General features: G+C 41.1%; 1 protein-coding gene across 1 annotated transcript in view; it reads left to right on the top strand.

Moving 5' to 3' along the window:
• Window positions 1–2438: 2438 nt before the first annotated feature.
• LOC136139097 (phosphatidylcholine transfer protein-like) overlaps window positions 2439–21770 on the top strand; it is a 40239-nt gene continuing 20907 nt past the window's right edge. Inside the window, exon 1 of the mRNA XM_065898010.1 lies at window positions 2439–2681. Coding sequence (XP_065754082.1) covers window positions 2439–2681 — 243 coding nt within the window. The remainder of the gene's footprint in view (window positions 2682–21770) is intronic.

Below are 21770 nucleotides of genomic sequence, written 5' to 3'. Positions count from 1 at the left end.
GGAGGGTACATCAAGTTGATTGTGGAGATTTAATCCACTGCTCCTGAGGCTGCTGGGAGAGCTTTCCCTTTCTCTTCTTTGTTCTCACAGCTCTCGGGGTTCAGCTTTGGATCTGGCCCCGCATCTGCATGTAGGTCGCCTGCGGGCATCTGTTCTTTCCTCAGACAGGACAGGGTTAAAGGAGCAGCTGATTCGGGGGCTCTGGCTCACTCAGGCCGGGGGGAGGTAGGGGTAAGGATGTGGGGCGAGCCTGCGGCGGCAGAGGCTGGCATGACGTTGCACCAGCCTGAGGCGCACCATGCCTTCTCTTGAGGAAGTTGTCCCTGTATCACGGGACCCTGGCAGTGGTGGGCTGCACAGGCTCCTGGGAGGAGCGGCGTGGATAGTGACCTGTACTTGCACACAGGCTTCTTGGTGGCCGCAGCAGCAGCCTTAGCATCTCATGCCCATCTCTGGGGTCCGCGCTGACAGCCGCGGCTCGTGTCCGTCTCTGGATCTCCTTTAAGGCTCTCTTAATCCCCTCTCCTTGCGTACCAGGAAACAAAAGAGGCAAGAAAAAGTCTCTTGCCTCTTTGGCATCTCCAGACTTTTCCCCGGACTCCCTTCCATCTAGTTGTGGCGCACTGGCCCCCTTTAGGCTGTGTTCATGCCGCCAATCCCAGTCCTCTCCCTGGGATCCGAGCGAAGCCCGAGCCTCAGCTCCCAGCCGCCCCCGTCCCGGCGGGTGAGCATACAAGCCTCTCGGGCTGGTGAGTGCTGATTGGCACCGATCCTCAGTGTAGGAATCTCTCCGCTTTGCCCTCTACACCCCTGTTGCTGCGCTCTCCTCCATGGCTCCAAAGCTTCACCCCTCCGCCTCCCGCGGTCTCCGCCCATGTAGGGGCTTCTAGTGTGTGGAAAACTTTCCTCCTTCACAGCTCCCTCCCACTGGTGCAGGTCCCGTCCCTATTCTTTTGTCTCTGTTTTTTCTTTTGCCCTACCCAGGTACGTGGGGGAGTTTCTTGTCTTTTGGGAGGTCTGAGGTCTTCTGCCAGCGTTCAGTAGGTGTTCTGCAGGAGCTGTTCCACATGTAGATGTACTTCTGATGTATTTGTGGGGAGGAAGGTGAACTCCGTGTCTTACTCTTCTGCCATCTTGAAGTTCCTCCATGCAATTGCTTTTTTAAGCAATTGAATTTTAGTTTAAATACATTTTTATAAGTAAGAGACAACATAAAATGCATTATAAAACTATAGTCTAATCCCTTGTGCATTTAGTGTAGGGAACTACCCCATCCCTCCTCCTAGACTTATAAAACGGAACAGAACCAGCCTTGATTTGAATACAGCAGTAACTTATCTATGCTGCCAAGCCTGATCATTTTCCTTTCTTGGAAACTGGCATAAAGGCAGTTTGCCATCAACTTCAAAGCTTTCTTCCAAGTATAGAAGGAGAAATATTTTGATATAGTAATGTAAAACAAGTGGACATTTTAATGAACATTTACTCTATAAGCACTGTGCAAACATGTTCTATGTCTATTTTTTGTAATCACCTCCTCAATGTTAAACTTTTGCACAATTTTTACCCTATTTTACAAATTAGAAATTATAGGTTGTCAGAATTTACTGGCACCCATGAGGTGTTACACTGATTGATGTTTAAACTGTCTACTCAAATGTAAGTACAATCTGGTAGTAAGAAAAATAGTAATACTCCATGGACTTGAGGGAGCAAAAAGATCTCTGAGTTGCAAAAGATCTAAATTATGCAAGCTGAGAAATCCTGGATGGACACCATGATACCTTTAGGTCACCTTTCAGCATCCAGGTGGCAAATTACCATTATGGATTAGGTTTCTTAATTCTTTTTGTGCCACGGACCCCTTTGGCCTTCTGGGGAATCTCATGAATCCTTTCTCAGAAAAATGTTTTAAAGCACATAACAGAAAGAATGGAATCTTTTTCTAGCAGTTGATCCCTGAGATTTTTAAGCACTTTGGCTCTGTCTACTTCACTTCCCACTTCTACCAAACTGCTCAAATACCTTCCCTAATGTTCTTCAGAAAAGGTAGAGGAGACATGCAAGCAGGTTTGGAGAGTATGTTTTTGGGGAAGAGAGGCTTTTGAGATGACATTGGTGTCTTCCTTTTCCCTTCTTTCTAGAAGCCTCCCCATTTCTAGCACCTCCATCTTTCCCCAGATCAAGCTCCGTGTTCCTCTGGTTTTACTTCTTTTCCGTCCTCGCTCATCTCTTGCTCAGCCCAGTCCACTTCTCTAGACCCACCCCTTGCTGCCTCCTCACACTAGCTCCTTCTCCCGGCTGAGTCCCGCCTTCTACCCTGTCTCTTTTTGGGTTCCTGTCAATCATGCTGGGCCACCCTCTCGCCCACATCCCTAACACACACCAAGCCTGTCCCCGGCCTCCCCTGCAGGCAGAAGAGCTGTGGCAAATGAAGGATGGCCTCTGCTTCCAGCCAGTTCTCCGAAAAGCAGTTCAGGAACGTCTGCTGGGAGCTCCAGCCGCCCGGGGTAGGCGGGGCCGGCTGGGAGCTGCTGGTGAAGAGCATGAGCATCAGCATCTACTGGCAGCTGAACCAAGTAGTAGTTGGCCCGCTAGAGGCACGAGGGGCGGCAGCGCGCCGGGGGTGGGCACCCGGGGGTTGGAGGTACGGCCCCCGGGGAGTTCCAGTCTGCAGCCAGGTCAGGACACCGTGAGTCTTCTGGAGCCAAAGAGGAGTGAGCACTGGGCTGGTGCCTCTAGCTGACTCTTCCGTGTGTCCTGGGAGTATGGAGTATCCAGAATTTTGTCTCAGGTCTGAGGCCCGACTGGACACGTGTTTTGTTAGAAGTTAATGGTAGAATTAAAACGTGGGTGGGCTGATTCTTAGCCCCATGCACTTGCCTGCAAGGGACATGGAGCCCGGCTCCCGGGTGGATGCCGGTTCCTGTGTGTATGGCGGGGAGTATTTCAGGGTTGAGGCTAGTCATTTTAGTGACTTGCTTCCTTTGGCAGCTGCCCCCTTCCTTGTAAATTGGACTTAATAACTTTAGTCTGAAACTTCTGGGAGAAAGGTTAAGTAAAAGGGTAGGAGGAATGGTGTTGGCAGCGTGCCCGGAGGCCTTTGGAGCCAGGTAGTCAGCCAGGTGGAATGACGGCCAGTCATCAGTTACTCACTGTGCTAGTAGTGCCTGGCAAGTAGCCTTAGAAATCACCTTCGTCAACATTTCCTAACAGAGAACCAGAGGACTAGAGTGTTCGAGACAGGAGGAGCTCTGAATGTCTGTGAGTACCAGAGCCACTGGATACAACAGGATGAACATGAAGCTCAGTCTAGGGCAGGCAGAATTAATTTCCAAGTGTCATTTCAGCAGTTACCTCAGCGCAAACATGAACGTGTTTTCAGACAACATCCTTTTATCTTCTAACCATTTCATTTTCCACACCAGCCATGCCCAGGCACTTGCCAAGTGTTGTCAGTTCACTGCTCAGATGTATCTAATCTCTGGTCCCTTTCCCTTGCTTTGTTCCTCTTTAACCTTTGCCACTTTGGGTAGTACCTCTCACCTAGAATTGCAGTGACCTCCTAACTAGCTTCTTGGCTTTACACCCCTCTGATTCCTTCCATCCTATGCACTACAGTCCAATCAAGTACTGGAAAGAGAGGCTGCGACCTTATCAGTCCCCTTCCAGTGGCCCTGTTGATTGCACAATTAATAATAATAATAACTACTGTAATAGCTAATGCATTGCATGCTTTCCTAGGCTCCAGGCACTGGTTGAGTGCTTTGCAGGCATTGCCTTACTCAGTCCTCACATTAACCCTGATGTAAGGTACTGATTGTCACCTTTCTACCTGTATAGAAAGAATATGTAGAAAGGCTAAACTGATTGCTCAGGACTCACTCAGCTGTCTAGTTCCAGACCTTTGCCATAAATACGTTCCTGCACTGACTGTGAAAGAGAGCCAAAGCTGCCAGGTGGGTTATGCATGTGCCACTAGTCTGACCCCAACTCACATTTCCAGCTCTACATCCCATGACTCACCCACACCCTCCTGTCCTCCAGGCAACCCCAGCCACTCCCCCCATGCCCTCCACAGGCTGTTCTATTTTGCTTTTTAAACTTTTGTCCCACAGCTGCCTGAGCTAAGACAGTGAGTGACTTCATTTTGTGTATTGTTTCCATTGCGTATTGTTATGTAGCAGGGCCTGCCTCCCTCATGTGCTGAGGATGTGAGTGGTATTCAGAATATAGTTCCTATCTCTACTAATCATATTATGGTTAGTCATATTATGGATATGTCTTATTTCCACCTGTTTTGAGCATGAGGGCAGTCATGGTACATTGATGTAAGTTACAAGTCTTTCCAGAGAACTTCCATAAGTTTGGAGGCTGTATGATTCCCATAGGTGTTGCGCTTGAGCCTCAGTAGCTAGGATGGAGGGCCGCTGCCCTGTGGCCACTTTGATCTCCATCTGTATTAAATGTCATGAGTCCCTGCTGGGTCAGGGTACAAGCCCTTTCTTTCCTAGAACCCTTAGTGCATAGCCAGCATTAGTTGCTATCTGACCCATTTTGCTAGAGCCCCATTTTCTTTCCAGGTTGACTCCCATCCTTTACTTTCCTCTTGGAAGAGAATTCCCTCTAATCTCCAGTTAGTAAATATTGTCATCTGAATACCACTCCACATCAAAATGGAATTAAGCTTGTCCCACACTCTGCCTAGACCTGCACTTATCTCCCTTAAAGGCTTTGCCCTTTTCTGTCTTGTGAGCCAGTATGGTTTCATCCACAATGCATGTTGTTGCCATTATGTGCCTCTTCTTCCTCCTCCACCCACTTCCCTGCCCATTTTACCTACGCATGTGCATATGGTCTTGGGTCCCCAGGTCCCTGGCTAGAGGTCAGACCAGAAGACCCTGGCCCCTCAGTCAGTCTTTACCTTGAGTACATACCTGACTATTGCCCAGGTGATTCCAGGTGAGGTTTTTCATTGCAGTTTTTGTCTTCTGGCTTTTTAAAATTCCTTCAGCTGCATTATATAAAGTGGACTTGTTTGGGGCCCTTTAATGTTAGGAGACCAGCAGGGGGTCCTATTGATCTAAGCAACTTTTGATAGTGCTGCATTAACCTTTACTTCAATCCCATAAATAGTCACTTCATTCATCTTATTTCTTAATAACCATCTAAAGATCTGCTGAAATGAGTCCCTTGATTCTCCGTGTCTCTCCCAATTTCTTGTTAATGTAAGACCCACAGGGGAAGCTGAGACAGGTAATCTGATAAGACCTCTTGGATTGCTCAGTTTTGCTGCAGTAAAGTTATACGTGGTACACATGCAAAAGGGACCCTCTTCCTCAAAGTTTTTGCTAAATTTTTGATGGGTAAGAGGCATATTCAATGGATGAATACCCTGATCATGAAGCCACTCCAACATGGCTTGCATACAAATCATATTAGCTGCTTCATCAGGGGTGTACCACTTGGAATTTTTAGGATAGGAAGAATCAGACAGTCCCCCTTCTCAGACTTCACAGTGGCTTGTATCCAGTTGAGCCAGGCTGGCTGTTCCCTAGGGAGTAACCTGCTGTGAGTTTGGATCATGTATAGCCATCTATGATTGGCCAAGAAGCCACAGGAAGCTGTCATCATGATCTAAATGATGCTGTAACAAAGTTACTATTAAGTGTTTTGAAAAGACTGAACTAGTATAGAAGCACTTGAATGAGTTTTCAATGTAACAAATATTTATATTTGTTTTATATTTCAAAATAAAACAGATTGTGGCTTCTTTTTAGTAGAACCAAATAATTGTGAATCTTGTTCTTGGAAAAATGGCTATTTTTTATATACAATATTCTGATTTTTTTCATTTTTCTCTTTTTCTATTAAATCACACAATTTTAGAGTTAGAAAATCTTCTGTCCAATAGCATCACCTGTTCTTTTCACTTTTTTCCTACTTTCTTTGCCTATTTTTTTTCTTTGTTCTCACCTCTTTTTTCTTCCCATGTTATAATGGTAATATCTTTACACAGTGCATTAATATACAAAATTCTGTTACACGTAATTAGTTTTCATTTATCCCTCTCAACAAATCTGGAAGATAGTAAGACACAGGCTTATCTTTCTATTTTACACATGGCAGTAAGACCCAGCATTGTTAAGTCAGTCACACAAGGCCTCATAACTAGGAACTAGACATGGACCAGTCTATTTTGATGAACTCAGTACCAAATATACTGCTTGCTTCAATTCAGAATGACATTCTCTTTTTGAAAACTAAGCAAAACTAGTGCAGAGCTGCCATGTGCTATCCTATGTGGTATCCTGGGAAGAGCAGGGGTTTTGGAGGCAGATAGTCTTGGGTTAAAATTTCTGCTCTGCCCAACTATCATTCATTTAGTCATTTTTAGAGATATTAATCAAATGCTTTCCACTTGGTACTGCCCTGGCAGGCACTGGGCATAAGCAGGGAGCAGGAAGTTGGAGCTACTGGTTCAAAGAGCTTCTTGAACAGTGAACCATATTCACTGATGAGAATAAACCAGCAGTGTGTAATGAAATGGGGGTGGAAAATGTTACAAAAAAGTAAAGAGGTATAAAGGGATAGAGAGATGGTATGGCAGGGGGGTATCCAGGGGTGTTGTGATATGTTTTAGATAACGGAAATCTGGAAAGCCCCACTGCCCAGAGGTAATATTTGAGTGGAGATAGAAGTGAAATGAGAGATTGCATCCTGCAAATATCTGGAGGAGAAATGGACCAGAGAGTGTTTGTTTCTCAATGCTCAAGCATATTAGAATTGCTTGGGGAGCTCTAAGGACATCCCCAAGCCCTATCGTAGAGCTCCAGGTATAATTGAGCTGGGGTAGGCCTGGGTGGTCCTTTTGAAAAGTTCCCCTTTCACATAGAGGTTGATTATTCTGTCTTCTCTACTTCTGTGTATATTTGAAATGCTGGTGCACCTGCAGGGCCTGTTAAAATGCACACTAAGACCTCACTTCCAGTTTTGATTCAGTGGGTCTGGGTTGAGAGTTGGCATTTTACTTCTTTTCTCATTCTCCTTCCAATCCTTCCCTCTCCCCTTCCTCCTCCTCCTTAGCTTCTTGTTCTTGTTCTTGATCTTTGTGTTCTTTTTCTTCAGACAAGGAAACTGAGGTTTAAAGAAGTTCTGAGAAATATCTGGGAAAGGTAAATCTGTGGACACAGGAAGTAGCTTGTCTGGGATTGGGAATGGGAACAGGGAGTCACTGCAACTGAACAAGAGGTTTCTTTGGGGGTTACACAAATGTGTAACTTGTAGAAGGTTGCATAACTCCATAAATTTACTAATAATCATTGAATTGTACACTTAAAATGAGTGAATTTTATAGCACTTAAATGATACTTCAATAAAGCTGTTAATTTTTTTAAAAAAAGATGTTATGAAACTCACCCTAGGTCACACAACTAATGAACTTGACTTGAAGTCATTAGTTGCAGCAGAACTTGGACTCGAAGCCACTAATGTGACAGTAGAGTTCAAGGTCTATGATACAGCTTCCAAATTGTCACTGACCTCTCCAAACATATCATTAGATAAGTAATAAGCCATCAGAGTGCACATAGCTATAGTCATGGTAATGATATAATTTATCATCCTAACCAGAACACTTTTGAGTGAAAGGGGTGTTGTAAAATGTTTCACCAGGAAAAGTGTAAACCCTGTGATGGGTATATTGGAACATAGATCACCCTAGCTATAGCTCACAACCAGACACAATTTAATTTATTAGGTGCTTCGAAATCCTCTCATTGGATCCCTGTACAAATTTGGCAAAACAAGAGTTATGTTCAGTTTATAGATGGAGAAGCTGAGACTCAGCAAGTGCCTTAAGTTCATAAATCCTAAAATCACAGAGCAGTTAAGCATCAAAACTATACTTTAGACCAGGGATTGCTGAATCTGTCATGCTGGCTATTTTTGAACAGTCCACAAGCTAAGAATAGTTTTTACATTTTAAGTTGTTGTATAAGTACCTACATAATAGCCTCCATTTTGCCTTTTAGCCCTTAAAGTCCAAAATATTTTCTATTTGGCTTTTTATAGAAAAAATATTTGGGGAATCCTGCTTTACATCATTGCCACCACCACTTCCAAAACATGCAACCCAGGAAAGTTCTGAATTATTACAGAGTCATATTGCAATTCCACATGTAAGAGAGAAATCCTTGTGTCATAAGCTCCAAATATATTTTATTTTGAATAACATGAGCGTTTACCATTTAAGCTCAGACCACCTTTCAAAGTAAATCTGCTGATCTTGAATGCACTATACAGGATAAGTACCAAAAAAATCTTAATCTTAAATATATTATACTCAAGCTCAAAAAAACCAAAGAGAAAGAGAAAATCTTGAAAGAAGCTGGGGGAGGGGTGCGGGAACCACTTTACCTATAGAGAAATACAAATGAGAACTACAGCAGACATCCCACCAGACACCACCCTGAAAAAAGAGAGTGGAGTGAAATATATTATGTTTTGAAAGAGATAAAACCACCGACCTAGAATTCTATATCCAATGAAGCTGTCCTTCAAAAGTGAAGAAGATATAAAAACTTTTTCAGACAAATAAAAGCTGAGGCAATTCATCAGCAGCAGACCTGCTCTGGAAGAAATGTTAAAGGGGAAGAAAAAATGGTATAGGTCAGGAAATCAGATCTACATAACATAAAAAGTGCCTCTTTTATTGTCTCAAACTTTTGCAAGGCATGAACTTTTTCTTATTCACCAGCTATTACCAGGGCTTAGCAAAATGCAGGCATGCAGTAGGTCCTGAAAGATTGCTTGAATAGGTACATGAACCAACATTTTGGAGGTTTTTCTCATTAGGGTATATTCAAATAACCCAAAGGTAGCTATGGAAAGCTACCATTAGCTTGCCATTTCTAAACTAAATGGCAAGATATGGTAGCTATGTACAGCTCTAAGCTTTTTTTGTGTCTTAAAAACATACTAAAAGTCCCAGGCTAAAATCTAAAGGTTCATATTCACATGGATTCTCCTTTTCTTACAAAAATATAGTCATTTGTGGGGCTTCCCTGGTGGCACAGTGCTTGAGAGTCCGCCTGCCGATGCAGGGGACACGGGTCCGTGCCCCGGTCCGGGAAGATCCCACATGCCGTGGAGCGGCTGGGCCCGTGAGCCATGGCCGCTGAGCCTGTACATCTGGAGCCTGTGCTCTGCAACGGGAGAGGTCACAGCAGTGAGAGGCCCGCGTACTGCAAAAAACAAACAAACAAAACAAACAAACAAACAAAAATATATATATTCATTTGCATAGTTTCCATGAAGGGTAAAATAGCCTCCCAAAATAATGTCAGGGAGTGGTGAGCTTGTGTCTCCCACTGGAGAGCCTGCTAGAGCTCTCCTCCTGCCCTTAGGTGGCAATTTTGATATTAAAGGCAGGTTGGAAGACCAGGCAAGAGCCATCCTCCATGTGGCCCAGTTCAGTCCCCGGCTCACCCAGGTATTGGTATGGTGTTATGTCTAAAGATCCAGAATGTCCAATTCCTTCCTACAAAGTCTCCTTTCCTCTCAAGGGTTCCCAAAGTCCAATGAACATCAAAGTTTCAGTTTATTAATAGCCACCTCCTGTGACCCTCATGCAGGGATCTGGTAAAAGACAGGGTTATACCTGAAGACAGAAATGGGTGATCCTACTCACCCCTCTCTTTTTATTTCCCCAAAATGAGTTTACCAATGGTCCATACCCCATATTACCATTGTGTAGATTAAGTGGGATGACCCCTGTAAAGCACTCAGCCCAGGGCCTGGTATTCAGTAAGCACTCAATAAGCATTAACTATCACTGTTATCTTACCTAGCTCTCTGCAGTTCTTCAGGATTAAATCTACTTTGTGTTCTTGGAGAGACATCAATTCAGATTTAGTCAGCTGTCTTTCTTCCTACAGTCTTGGTACACACTGCCCAGTGGTACCTGCAGCTTTCATACCTGCAATTAGGAGTGATTCTCCTTGGTGAAAAATGCTTGCTTTTCATACCATCTGAACCTGTTACTTGCCACAGAAGGCTGGAGTTGGACAGTTTCCACAGTGGTAGATTGGGGAAGCTTCCTGACCCCTAAGGAATGGAAATGAGCTTTTCTATGAGAGGCAAAGAAAATTCAGTGCATACTCGAGGGTGCATTGAGAAGATTAGAGAGATGTAATTCATTGAGGCTATCTTGTAGTTAGTTATGAAATGCAGATAAATACCATAAATTGAAGAGAATGAGTGATGCCTTTCTTCAGGTCAAGTGGCAGGGGTTAGGGACAGTGAGGATTACTTCTCTGTAGGAATTGCAAATGTCAAATGCAAGCATTATGAGATTTTGACATTTCTCATATGTAAACACATTAGCTCTTACAGAATTTATTCTGCGTAGAACAAATAAGTGTACTATTGGCAGTAATGTTTCTCTAATTATTTCAACCCTATGAATGCAATTGAAAAAAATGCAGTTTTTCAATGCATTTCAATCAGCATTGGTAAGAAACATAACAGCTTGATTTTTAGGCAAGTTCACAAGAAGAATAGAAGATCTCAAAAATCTGTGATGACATAAGCAAATTGCTGAAGCATGCCTCCACACCCCTTCCAAGTCTTCATTGATAAAGTGGAGATAATGAGATGCTTATTTCACAGGATTATTGTATTAATCTCCAAGCACAGTGACCAGTTCAGAATAGGTACGTCATAGATGGTAGTTCCCCCACAATGTGCTTTATGTTGTAGTTCTGAATCCCGAGGTTCTTTTTTTTTTTTTGCAGTACGCGGGCCTCTCACTGTTGTGGCCTCTCCCGTTGCGGAGCACAGGCTCTGGACGCACAGGCTCAGCGGCCATGGCTCACGGACCCAACCACTCCACGGCATGTGGAATCTTCCCGGACTGGGGCACGAACCCGTGTCCCCTGCATCGGCAGGCGGACTCTCAACCACTGCGCCACCAGGGAAGCCCCCACCCCAGTTCTTTAATCTGAAAAAAAAGAGATCATTATTATACTTACCTTATTAGTGAAAATGATATCTAATACTTACTAACTACTTATTATGCACCTGACACCACAGTAAGAACTTTAGATGGGTTATCTAATTTAATCCTCATAATCATTTCCTTAGGTAGAAACTCTTATTAGCCCTACTTTGCAGTTGAGTAAAGCAAGACTAGTAGGTGGAAGAGCTTAGACCATACTCGGACTGTGTCTCCAAGCCCATGCTGTAACCACCAAGCTGTATTTCCTGGCTACAGGGTTTTTGAGATGATTCTAGAATAATATATGAAAAGACGGTACAGCCCTAGTTCATTGAAGGTGATACTATTCATCCTTTTTCCAGTCTTCTTTTTTTTTATAATTGTTATATCTTCTTGTTGGATTGATTGATCATTAGAGTGCCCTTCTTTGTCTTTTGTAATAGTCTTTATTTTAAAGTCTATTTTGTCTGATATAAGTATTGCTACTTCAGCTTTCTTTTGATTGCCATTTCTTTTTTCTATCCCCTCACTTTTAGTCTGTATGTGTCTCTAGATCAGAATTGGGTCTCTTGTAGGCAGCATATGTACAGGTCTTGTTTTTGTCTCTATTCATCCAGTCTCTGACCTTTGATTGGAGTATTTAGTCTGTTTACATTTAGGTAATTATCAGTTGTATATTTTTATTGCCATTTTGTTAATTATTTTGGATATTTTTGTGGGTCTTTTTTTCCATTTCTTCTTTTGTTCTCGTCTCTTGTGATTTGATGACTATCTTTAGCTTTATGTTTGGATAGCTTTATCCTTTTTTGTGTGTATATCTATTATAGATTTTTGTTTTGCAGTTACCATGAGGTTTTTATACAGCAGTGTATGTATATACATGATTGTTTTAAATTGCTAATCTCTTAATTTCAAATGCATTTTAAATACTCTGAATCTGTACTCTCCTCTCCTCATGATTACTGTTTATGATGTCATATTTTACATCTAATTGTTTTGTGTATCCCTTAACTACTTATTGTGAATACAGATGATTTTACTACTTTTGTCTTTTAACTTCTCTACTAGCTTTCTGTGTGGTGATTCCCTACCTTTACTGTATATTTGCCTTTTCTGGTGAGCCTTTTCATTCTGTAATTTTCTTGTTTCTAGTTGTGACCTTTTCTATTTCACCTAGAGAAGTTCCTTTAACATTCGTAGTAAAGCTGGTTTGGTGATGCTGAATTCTTTTAATTTTTGGTTGTCTGTAAAGCTTTGATTTCTCCATCAAATTTGAATGAGAGCCTTGCTTGGTAGAGATTTCTTGGTTGGAGGCTTTTCCCTTTCATTACTTTAAATATACCATCCCACTCTCTTCTTGCCTGCAGAGTTTCTGCTGAAAAATCAGCTGATAGCCTTATGGGAGTTCCCTGTTATGTTCTTTGCTGCTTTTCCCTTGCTGCTTTTAGTATTCTCTCTTTAATTTTTGTCATTTAAATTACAGTGTATCTTGGTGTGTTCCTCTCTTGGTTAGTCCTATATAGGACTCCTAGCACTTCCTGGAGATGGGAAGTGTGGGTCTTTCCGTTGTGACGCGTTGACTATGCAGGTGGTCTGGTAGGCTTGGTTGGACCCTATTTTGGTTGGTTGCCAGGTGCTAGCTTGTGCGGATTCTGCTGGCTGCTGTTTAGTGGGGCCTAGTCATGAAGCGGCTGGTTGTGGAATCCTAGGGGTCCTTGGGGCTAGTGCTGGCTCTTTGGTAATCAGAATCAGGGTCTCAAAGATTCTGGGACTCTTACCTACCCACTGGCAGGTGAAGACAGAGCCTGCAGTTAGTGTTCCACTACAGGCACGCAGAGCTGGTTCCTGGAGTCTAGCTACAGGGCTCAGGGATACCAGAGCTCATTTCAGATCACTGGGGGGCAGGGGAGGAATTCCTGGTATGGTTGGGTATGGTGTCCGGTATGTCCAGAAGGTTGAGTTGGCCTACTAGTGGGCAAGGCCAGGGCTCAGCTGGTCCTAGGGTAAGATCTAGCCTGTTACGGGATTATAGTTTTCTCACTTCTGGCGTCTGCCCTGGTGGGTGAGGCTGCTCTAGCGTCTTGGGCAGGTTTCCTGGTGGGAGGGGCTGGTGTCTGTCCACTATTGCATGGAGCTGGATCTAGGCCCTCTGGTGGGCTGGGCCATGTCTGTAGGCATGTCTGTAGGCATGTGTCTGTAGGCATCTCTGACCTCTTTAGTCCCTAGGCAGCCTGTTTGTTGATGGGTATGGCTGTGTCCCCACCCATTTAGTTGTTTAGCCAGAGGCATCCAAGCACTGGAGCCTACAGGCTGTTGGGTGGGCCCAGATATTTGTGCTAATGATTTAATATGTCAGCTGCCAGGAGTGTTCATGTGGCTGAATATTCCCCACTATGTCACCAGAATCTCTGTCCCTAGGGTGAGCCACAGCTGCCCCTCACCTCTCCAAAGGACTCTCCCAAACAGGCAGGTAGGTCTGGCCCAGGCTCCAAAAAAATTACTGCTTTTTCCCTAGGTCTGGTGCCTGTGAGATTTTCTGTGGTCCTTTAAGAGTGAAATCTCTATTTCCCCCAGTCCTGTGGGTATCCTGCAACTAAGCCCTACTGGCCTTCAACGCCAAATGCTTTGGGGGCTCATTCTCTCAGTTCCAGAACCCCAGACTGGGGAGTCTGACATGGGGCTCAGAGCTATCACTCCTGTGGGCAAACCTCTGCAATGTAATTATTCTCCAGTTTGTGTGTTGCCCACACAGGGAGTATGGGATTTGAATATATCGTAAGTCTTCCCCTCCCACCTGTCTCACTGTGGCTCTGTCTTTATGTATTTAGCTGTAGAAGGTCTTCTGGGGTAGGTTCCAGTCTTTTTCATTAGTGGTTGTTCTGCAAATAGTTGTGATTTTGGTGTGCTCATAAGGGAAGGTGAGCTCAGGGTCTCTCTACTCTGCCATCTTGGCCACTCTCTGGTACTTTCTATAATAGAGTATATGTAATTTCAGATATTTCTGTGCAAAATTAAATATACTTTATTGTCTATTATTAGTGCCCATTATCTCTTACTTCTCTTCCTTGACAATGCATTTTAATAATGCTTGTGTATGTCTGTACAATTTTAATGAATTTACACATAATCATATTTCCTTGTAAATGTTCCTAAGTTTTATCAGCACTATTTTGTGACTACTCTTCTACTTTAGGGTAATGTCAAATAAAAAGCAAACCTGAACTTACTAAGGAGAGACTTTTGTTTAAAAGGATTCTTGCCCGGGGTTGGGGGTTATTGTAATAGGGAGAATACTTTGACCATAGGATCTGTGAGTCTCAGGAGTGAAGCAGAAAGGACTTTCTTTTATAGAGAGGATTCAGCAAGGCTAGAAACCATGTGTGGGGAAGTGAGATGCAGGTGGCCTGACTGGAGAATAGAACAGAGAATATCTTACCCTGAGGCCATTCTGTTCTCAGGAGGGGCTGAATACTGGCTCAGGCTGAGGTTGGGCCAAAGTTTAGGGGCTTGGAGGAAGGAGTGATGCTTAACCAGTGTGGTTAACAAGCATTTTGCTCTAATTGATCAGCAGCGGGGTAAGCAGTTTAGCCGATCCTTTATGAGGCAATGAAAGGGAATTTAGAGATACTGTTTCTGGATTTGTGATATATGAACAAGCGGTGTGTGTGTGAGTATCATCTAAGTCATAGGGGGAAAGGCGGTTCTTCTATTGTAAGCTGTTTTTGGAACACAAAGGGTGTGGGAGTTTCTTAACCTCTACTGTTTTCCAGGATCACAAGACTCAAGTAAAATTCATTGCCAGTAAGAACCACTTATAAAAATTAGGGTTATTATTAGCTTCAAGTAAGAGAAAACTGGATTAACAATGACTTAAATTAAGAGGGGTTTATTTTTCTCACCTAACAAGTAGTACAGTGGTCAGCAGTTGCTGACATTGGTTTAGATGATCAACAATGCCAGTAAAACTTTGTCTTTTTAATCTGCCTTCTCATGTTTTTTTTTTTTTTTCTCTTAGGCACAAAATAGCTGTTGCACCTCCAGGTATCATATCCATATTCAAAACAGGAAGGAGGTGTCATATTGTCACCTCTACCTGCCTAAGAGACCAGGAAAGTTATTAACCATGCACATGGCTGTAGGCATTCTCTTAGCAAGAAAGAGAGTATATACTATAACAAATCTTCTGTGTCTTCCAGGAATTGTAATGACTGATATGATATTGAATAAGTCTTTTACTATCTGAAGTGTAGGAAGTTAAATAGCCTATAAATCAAGCATTAGAAAAGTAGGCAGTGTGTTTTACTTTAGATAAAGAAATTGAGCCATTCTTAGAAGTGATTTTCTAGAGGAGCTTCAGGAAAAGCCAATGACCTCTTGAGTAAACTTGTTTGGAGTCATTTATTGAAATGTGAGTACATTTTGACACATAAATGCAGCAAATGTTACATGGGGATTATATCTCTAATTTGAAAGAGACATATATCAATAATAAAAACATTGCCCAAATAATAAGATTTATGCTTTTTCCTATTAAATTGTACAAACAATAGTAGCCAGTCCTGGTGAGATGCTTCTTTGCTACTAGTAACAGTATAAAGTGGTAAAAAACTTTCTTAAAAGTTTATAACAAGTATAAAAAGGGTTTTCCCTGGTGGCACAGTGGTTGAGAGTCCGCCTGCCGATGCAGGGGACACGGGTTCGTGCCCCAGTCCAGGAAGATCCCACATGCCACGGAGCGGCTGGGCCCGTGAGCCATGGCTGCTGAGCCTGTGCGTCCAGAGCCTGTGCTCCACGACAGGAGAGGCCACAACAGTGAGAGGCCCGTGTACTGCAAAAAAAAAAAAAAAAAAAAAAAAACTAAAAAGAGCCTTAAAGTGTTAATGTCCATTACCCTAAAATTTATCTCTAATAAAGCTTCCAGCTTTTCTAATTATACATATGGACCAAGTTGTCTTTATGGAATAATTGTTCCAGCAATATTTATAATTGTAAAAATATATGGAAATAGGAATGACTTACAAGAATAATTTAATTGTTCTTGCCATAAATTCAAAATAATGTTGTTGAATATAATAAGAACACAAGCTATTTATACCACATTAATCACATTTTGTAACATGTAAAAGTATTTATTTACTTAAAAGAAATATGTCAATTGTTACCATTAGGTATTTGTGGATTGTGGGGTTACATGCCATTTTAATTTAATTTACTTTATTATTTTTAGCATTTTCTAATTTTCCTAAATGAATATTAAGTATTTTTGTAATTACAAAAATTCACGTTAATTTTTGAAATTTTTGAAAGACATAATAATAATGTAAGTTTGTTTGCTGAGAGCATCTTAAATGATGGGTGAAACCATGCCTTGATCCAAGAATTTCAGCCCTTGAAAAGAACATTTTATTGATAGACTAGGAAAGGTGTCACTGAACATTTTGTTTCTCTGGAGTTCTGGCATTTCTCAGTTCTGCCACGAAGGGAGTGTTTAAAGGAAGTTGTCACAATAGTTCATTCTTCAGTATTCACATAAATCATATCATTCTATTTTATCTTCTAGAGAGCTTTCTGTTTTACTTTTCTGTGATATGTACACAACTGTGGTCTCCAAGGGCTACAACTACATTCAGGAGGGAAGGGAACCAGGTCCAGGAACCAGTTTGTCCTAATTCATGCATTTAACCAAAGTTAACTCATGTGAAGTTGGGGAGAACGTTATCTCAATACATAATTATCCCTTATGCTCAGTATGTGTGGAAAATGGGGACCCACTATTCCTGAACAGAAGCTAATTGTCTCTCCAAGCTGATTAAATCATGTGTGGGTTTAGGTGTGTGGTGTGTGTAAACTCTCAGTCTCTTCCCATTCGTGAGCTTGAGGAGAGGGGCAGGAGGGGAAGGAGATGCTTCTCTTGAGTCCTGCCCTTTGTAGGGGGCATTCATGGCACAGCATGTAAGGGTGTCAGACCTACCAGTTTGTCATTTGCTGGTTGGAAACCCTTGGTATAAAGCCACATACTTTTAGAGCTGAAACATCCTTATGAATTCAATTTCAATTTTACTTTCCATTTCCTTCCAGGTACTTCCACATACATCTGAGATTCCTAAACTAAGATGTGCTTATCCCTGCATTATGCCACCTGAGTCAGGAGACCCTTGAAACCTAAGGATCTCTAGAAAGATTCCCCATGTTTACCCCTTGACTTCAAGTAAGTCCCTGGAGCAGTGTTTAAGAAGATGGGTCCATTTGTGTTCAATTTGCAAAAAACTTTGTGTTAGCACCTGGAAGTATGAATCCATCTAAAAGCGTAATTTTATTCCTTTCTGTTTGTTTGGTTTTGCAATTAAATTAATCTAAAATCCATTGGTTTAGTCTTAACAAAAGACCTTTCAGGCAAGGTGAGGCTCATGAATTGTACAGAGGGTAAACAGTATAGTGCAGCTGACTGCAGCCCAGAACTCTCACAGATGAGGATACAGATTAACAGAAAAACAAGGGAAATCTGTTGTACTTAGAAATCTAGACATGGTCTTTTACTGAATAAAAGGGACTAGTATGATTTAAAAATCCCAAACTTGGGTGGTGAACTTTGGGAGCAACTGTAAATTAGGGGTTTGCTGTATGAGACTGACTAGTTTCTGATTTTTATGTTTAACTTACTATACTTTTTAGCACATGTTATCATCGGTGGATTTGTTTATTGGTTTGGTTGCTCTCTTCTTTTTTTATTTTAATAACTTTGATTTTATTTTATTCTTATTTTCTTTCTTTATTTTCTCCCTTTTCTTCTGAGCTGTGTGGCTAACAGGGTCTTGGCGCTATGGTGGGATGTCCGGCCTGAGCCTCTGAAGTTGGAGAGCCGAGTTCAGGACAGTGGGCCACGAGAGACCTCCCAGCCCCACATAATACCAATCAGCAAGAGGTCTCCCAGATATCTCAGTCTCAATGCTAAGACCCAGCTGCACTCAACGACTAGCAAGTTCCAGTGCTGGACACCCTATGCCAAAAAACTAGTAAGACAGGAACACAACCCCACCCATTAGCAGACAGGCTGCCTAAAATCATAATAAGTTCACAGACACCAAAAAACACACCACCAGACGTGCCCTGCCCACCAGAAAGATAATATCTAGCCTCATCCACCAGAACACACACCAGTCCCCTCCGCCAGGAAGCCTACACAACTCATTGAACCAACCTTACCCACTGTGGGGCAGAGACCAAAAAAACCAAGCACTACGAACATGCAGCCTGCAAAAAGGAGACCACAAACACAGTAAGTTAAGAAAAATGAGAAGACAGAGAAATACTCAGCAGATGAAAGAGCAAAGTAAAAACTGACCAGAACAAACAAATGAAGAGGAAATAGGCAGTCTACCTGAGAAACAATTCATAGTAATGATACTAAAGATGATCCAAAATCTTGGAAAGAGAATGGAGAAAATACAAGAAACGTTTAACAAGGACATAGAACTAAAGAGAAAACAAATGATGAATAACACAATAATGAAATGTAAAATTCTCTAGAAGGAATCAATAGCAGAATAACTGAGCAGAATAATGGATAAGTGACCAAGAAGATAAAATTGTGGAAATAATTACCGCAGGGCAGAATACAGAAAAAAGAATGAAAAGAATTGAGGACAGTCTCAGAGACTTCTGGGACAACATTAAACACAACAACATTTGAATAATAGGGGCCTCAGAAGAAGAAGAGAAAAAGAAACGGATTGAGAAAATATTTGAAGAGTTTATAGTTGAAAATTCCCTAACATGGGAAAGGAAATAGTCAATCAACTCCAGAAAGGTCAGAGAGTTCCATACAGGATAAATCCAAGGAGAAACACACCAAGACACATATTAATCAAACTATCAAAAATTAAATAAAAAGAAAAAAATATTAAAAGCACTAAGGGAAAAGCAACAAATAACATACAATGGAATACCCATAAAGTTAACAGCTGATCTTTCAGCAGAAACTCTGCAAGCCAGAAGGGAGTGGCAGGACACATTTAAAGTGATGAAAGGGAAAAACCTACAAGCAAGATTACTGTACCCAGTAAGGATCTCACTGAGATTCGACAGAGAAATTCAAACCTTTACAGACAAGCCAAAGCTAAGAGAATTCAGCACCACCAAACAAGCTTTACAACAAATGCTAAAGGAAATTCTCTAGGCAGGTAACACAAGAAAAGGAGAAGACCTCTAAAAACAAACCCAAAACAATTAAGAAAATGGTAATAGGAACATACATACCGATAACTACCTTAATTGTAAATGGATTAAATGCTCCAACCAAAAAACATAGACTGGCTGAATGGATACGAAAAGAAGACCCGTATATATGCTGTTTAAAAGAGACCCATTTCAGACCTAGGGACACATACAGACTGAAAGTGAGGGAATGGACAAATATATTCCATGCAAATGGAAATCAGAGGAAAGCTGGAGTAGCAATTCTCATATGAGACAAAATAGACTTTAAAATAAAGACTATTACAAGGACAAAGAAGGACACTATATAATGACAAAGGATCAATCCAAGAAGAAGATATAACAATTGTAAATATGTATCCACCCAACTAGGAGCACCTAGTTGTATGTGTCAATACATAACACAAATGCTAACAGCCATAAAATGGGATATTGACAGTAACAAAATCATAGTAGGGACTTTAACACCCACTTTCACCAATGGAAGATCATCTAAAATGAAAATAAATAAGGAAACACAAGCTTTAAATAACACATTAAACAAGATGGACTTAAGTGATAGTTATAGGACATTCCATCCCAAAGCAACAGAATACACTTCCTTCTCAAGTGCTTCTGGAACATTCTCCAGGATAGACCATATCTTAGGTCACAAATCAAGTCCTGGTAAACTTAAGAAAACTGAAATCATATCATTTATCTCTTCTAACTACAATGCTATGAGACTAGATAACAATTACAGGAAATTAATGTAAAAAATACAAACACATTGAGGCGAAACAATACTCTCCTAAATAAAAAAGAGATCACTGAAGAAATCAAAGAGTAAATTAAAAAAATACCTAGAAATATATGACAATGAAAACATGGTGACCCAAAACCTATGGAATGCAGTAAAACCAGTTCTAAGAGGGAAGCTTATAGCAATACAATCCTACCACAGGAACAAGAAACATCTCAAATAAACAACCTAACATTACTCCTAAAGCAATTAGGGAAAGAAGAAGAACAACAACAACAAAAACAAAGTTAGCAGAAGGAAAGAAATCATAAAGATCAGAGCAGAAATAAATGAGAAAGAAATGAAGGAAACAATAGTGAAGATCAACAAAACTAAAAGCTGGTTCTTTGAGAAGATAATCAAAATTGATGAAGCACTAGCTAGACTCATCAAGAAGAAAAGGGAGAAGACTCAAATCAATAGAATTAGAAATGAAAAAGGAGAAGTAACAATTGACACTGCAGAAATGCAAAGGATCATGAGAGATTACTACAAGCAACTCTATGCCAATAAAATGGACAACCTGGAAGAAATGGACAAACTCTTAGAAAGCACAACCTTCCAAGACTGAACTAGGAAGAAATAGAAAATATAAACAGACTAATTACAAACACTAAAATTGAAACTGTGATTAAAATTCTTCCAACAAACAAAAACCCAGGACCAGATGGCTTCACTGGTGAATTCTATCAAACATTTAGAGAAGAGCTAACACCTATCATTCTCAAACTCTTCCAAAGTACAGCAGAGGGAGGAACACTCCCAAACTGATTCTATGAGGCCACCATCACCCTGATACCAAAACCAGACAAAGATGTCACAAAAAAAGAAAACTACAAGTCAATATCACTGATGAACATAGATGCAAAAATCCTCAAGAAAATACTAGCAAACAGAATCCAATAGCACTTTAAAAGAATCATACACCATGATCAAGTGGGGTTTATTCCAGGAATGCAAGGATTCTTCAATATACGCAAATCAATCAATGTGAAACATCTTATTAAAAAATTGAAGGAGAAAAACCATATGATCATCTCAATAGATGCAGAAAAAGCTTTCGACAAAATTCAACACCCATTTATGACAAAAACCCACCAAAAAGTAGGCATAGAGGGAACTTACCTTAACAAAATAAAGTCAACATGTAACAAATAAAGGCCATATATGACACAGCCAACATGGTTCTCAATGGTGAAAAACTGAAACAATTTCCACTAAGATCAGGAACAAAAACAAGGTTGCCGACTCTCACTAGTATTATTCGACATAGTTTTGGAAGTTTTAGCCACAGCAATCAGAGAAGAAAAACAAATAAAAGAATTCAAATCGTAAAAGAAGTAAAACAATCACTGTTTGCAGATGACATGATACTATACATAAAGAATCCTAAAGATGCTACCAGAAAACTACTAGAGCTAATCAATGAATCTGGTAAATTAGCAGGATACAAAATTAATGCACAGAAATCTCTTACATTTGTATACACTAATGATGAAAAATCTGAACGTAAATTAAGGAAACACTCCCATTTACCACTGTAACAAAAATAATAAAATACCTAGGAATAAACTTACCTAAGGAGACAAAAGATCTGTATGCAGAAAACGATAAGACACTGATGAGAGAAATTAAAGATGATCTAAACATATGGAGAGATATACCATGTTCTTAGATTGGAAGAATCAACATTGTGAAAATGACTATTCTATCCAAAGCAATCTACAGATTCAATGCAATCCCTATCAAACTACCAAGGGCATTTTTTTACAGAAC

This window comes from Phocoena phocoena, chromosome 19, assembly GCF_963924675.1.
Source record: "Phocoena phocoena chromosome 19, mPhoPho1.1, whole genome shotgun sequence".
Lineage (NCBI taxonomy): Eukaryota > Metazoa > Chordata > Mammalia > Artiodactyla > Phocoenidae > Phocoena > Phocoena phocoena.
This window is presented reverse-complemented; position numbering and strand designations above follow the sequence as displayed.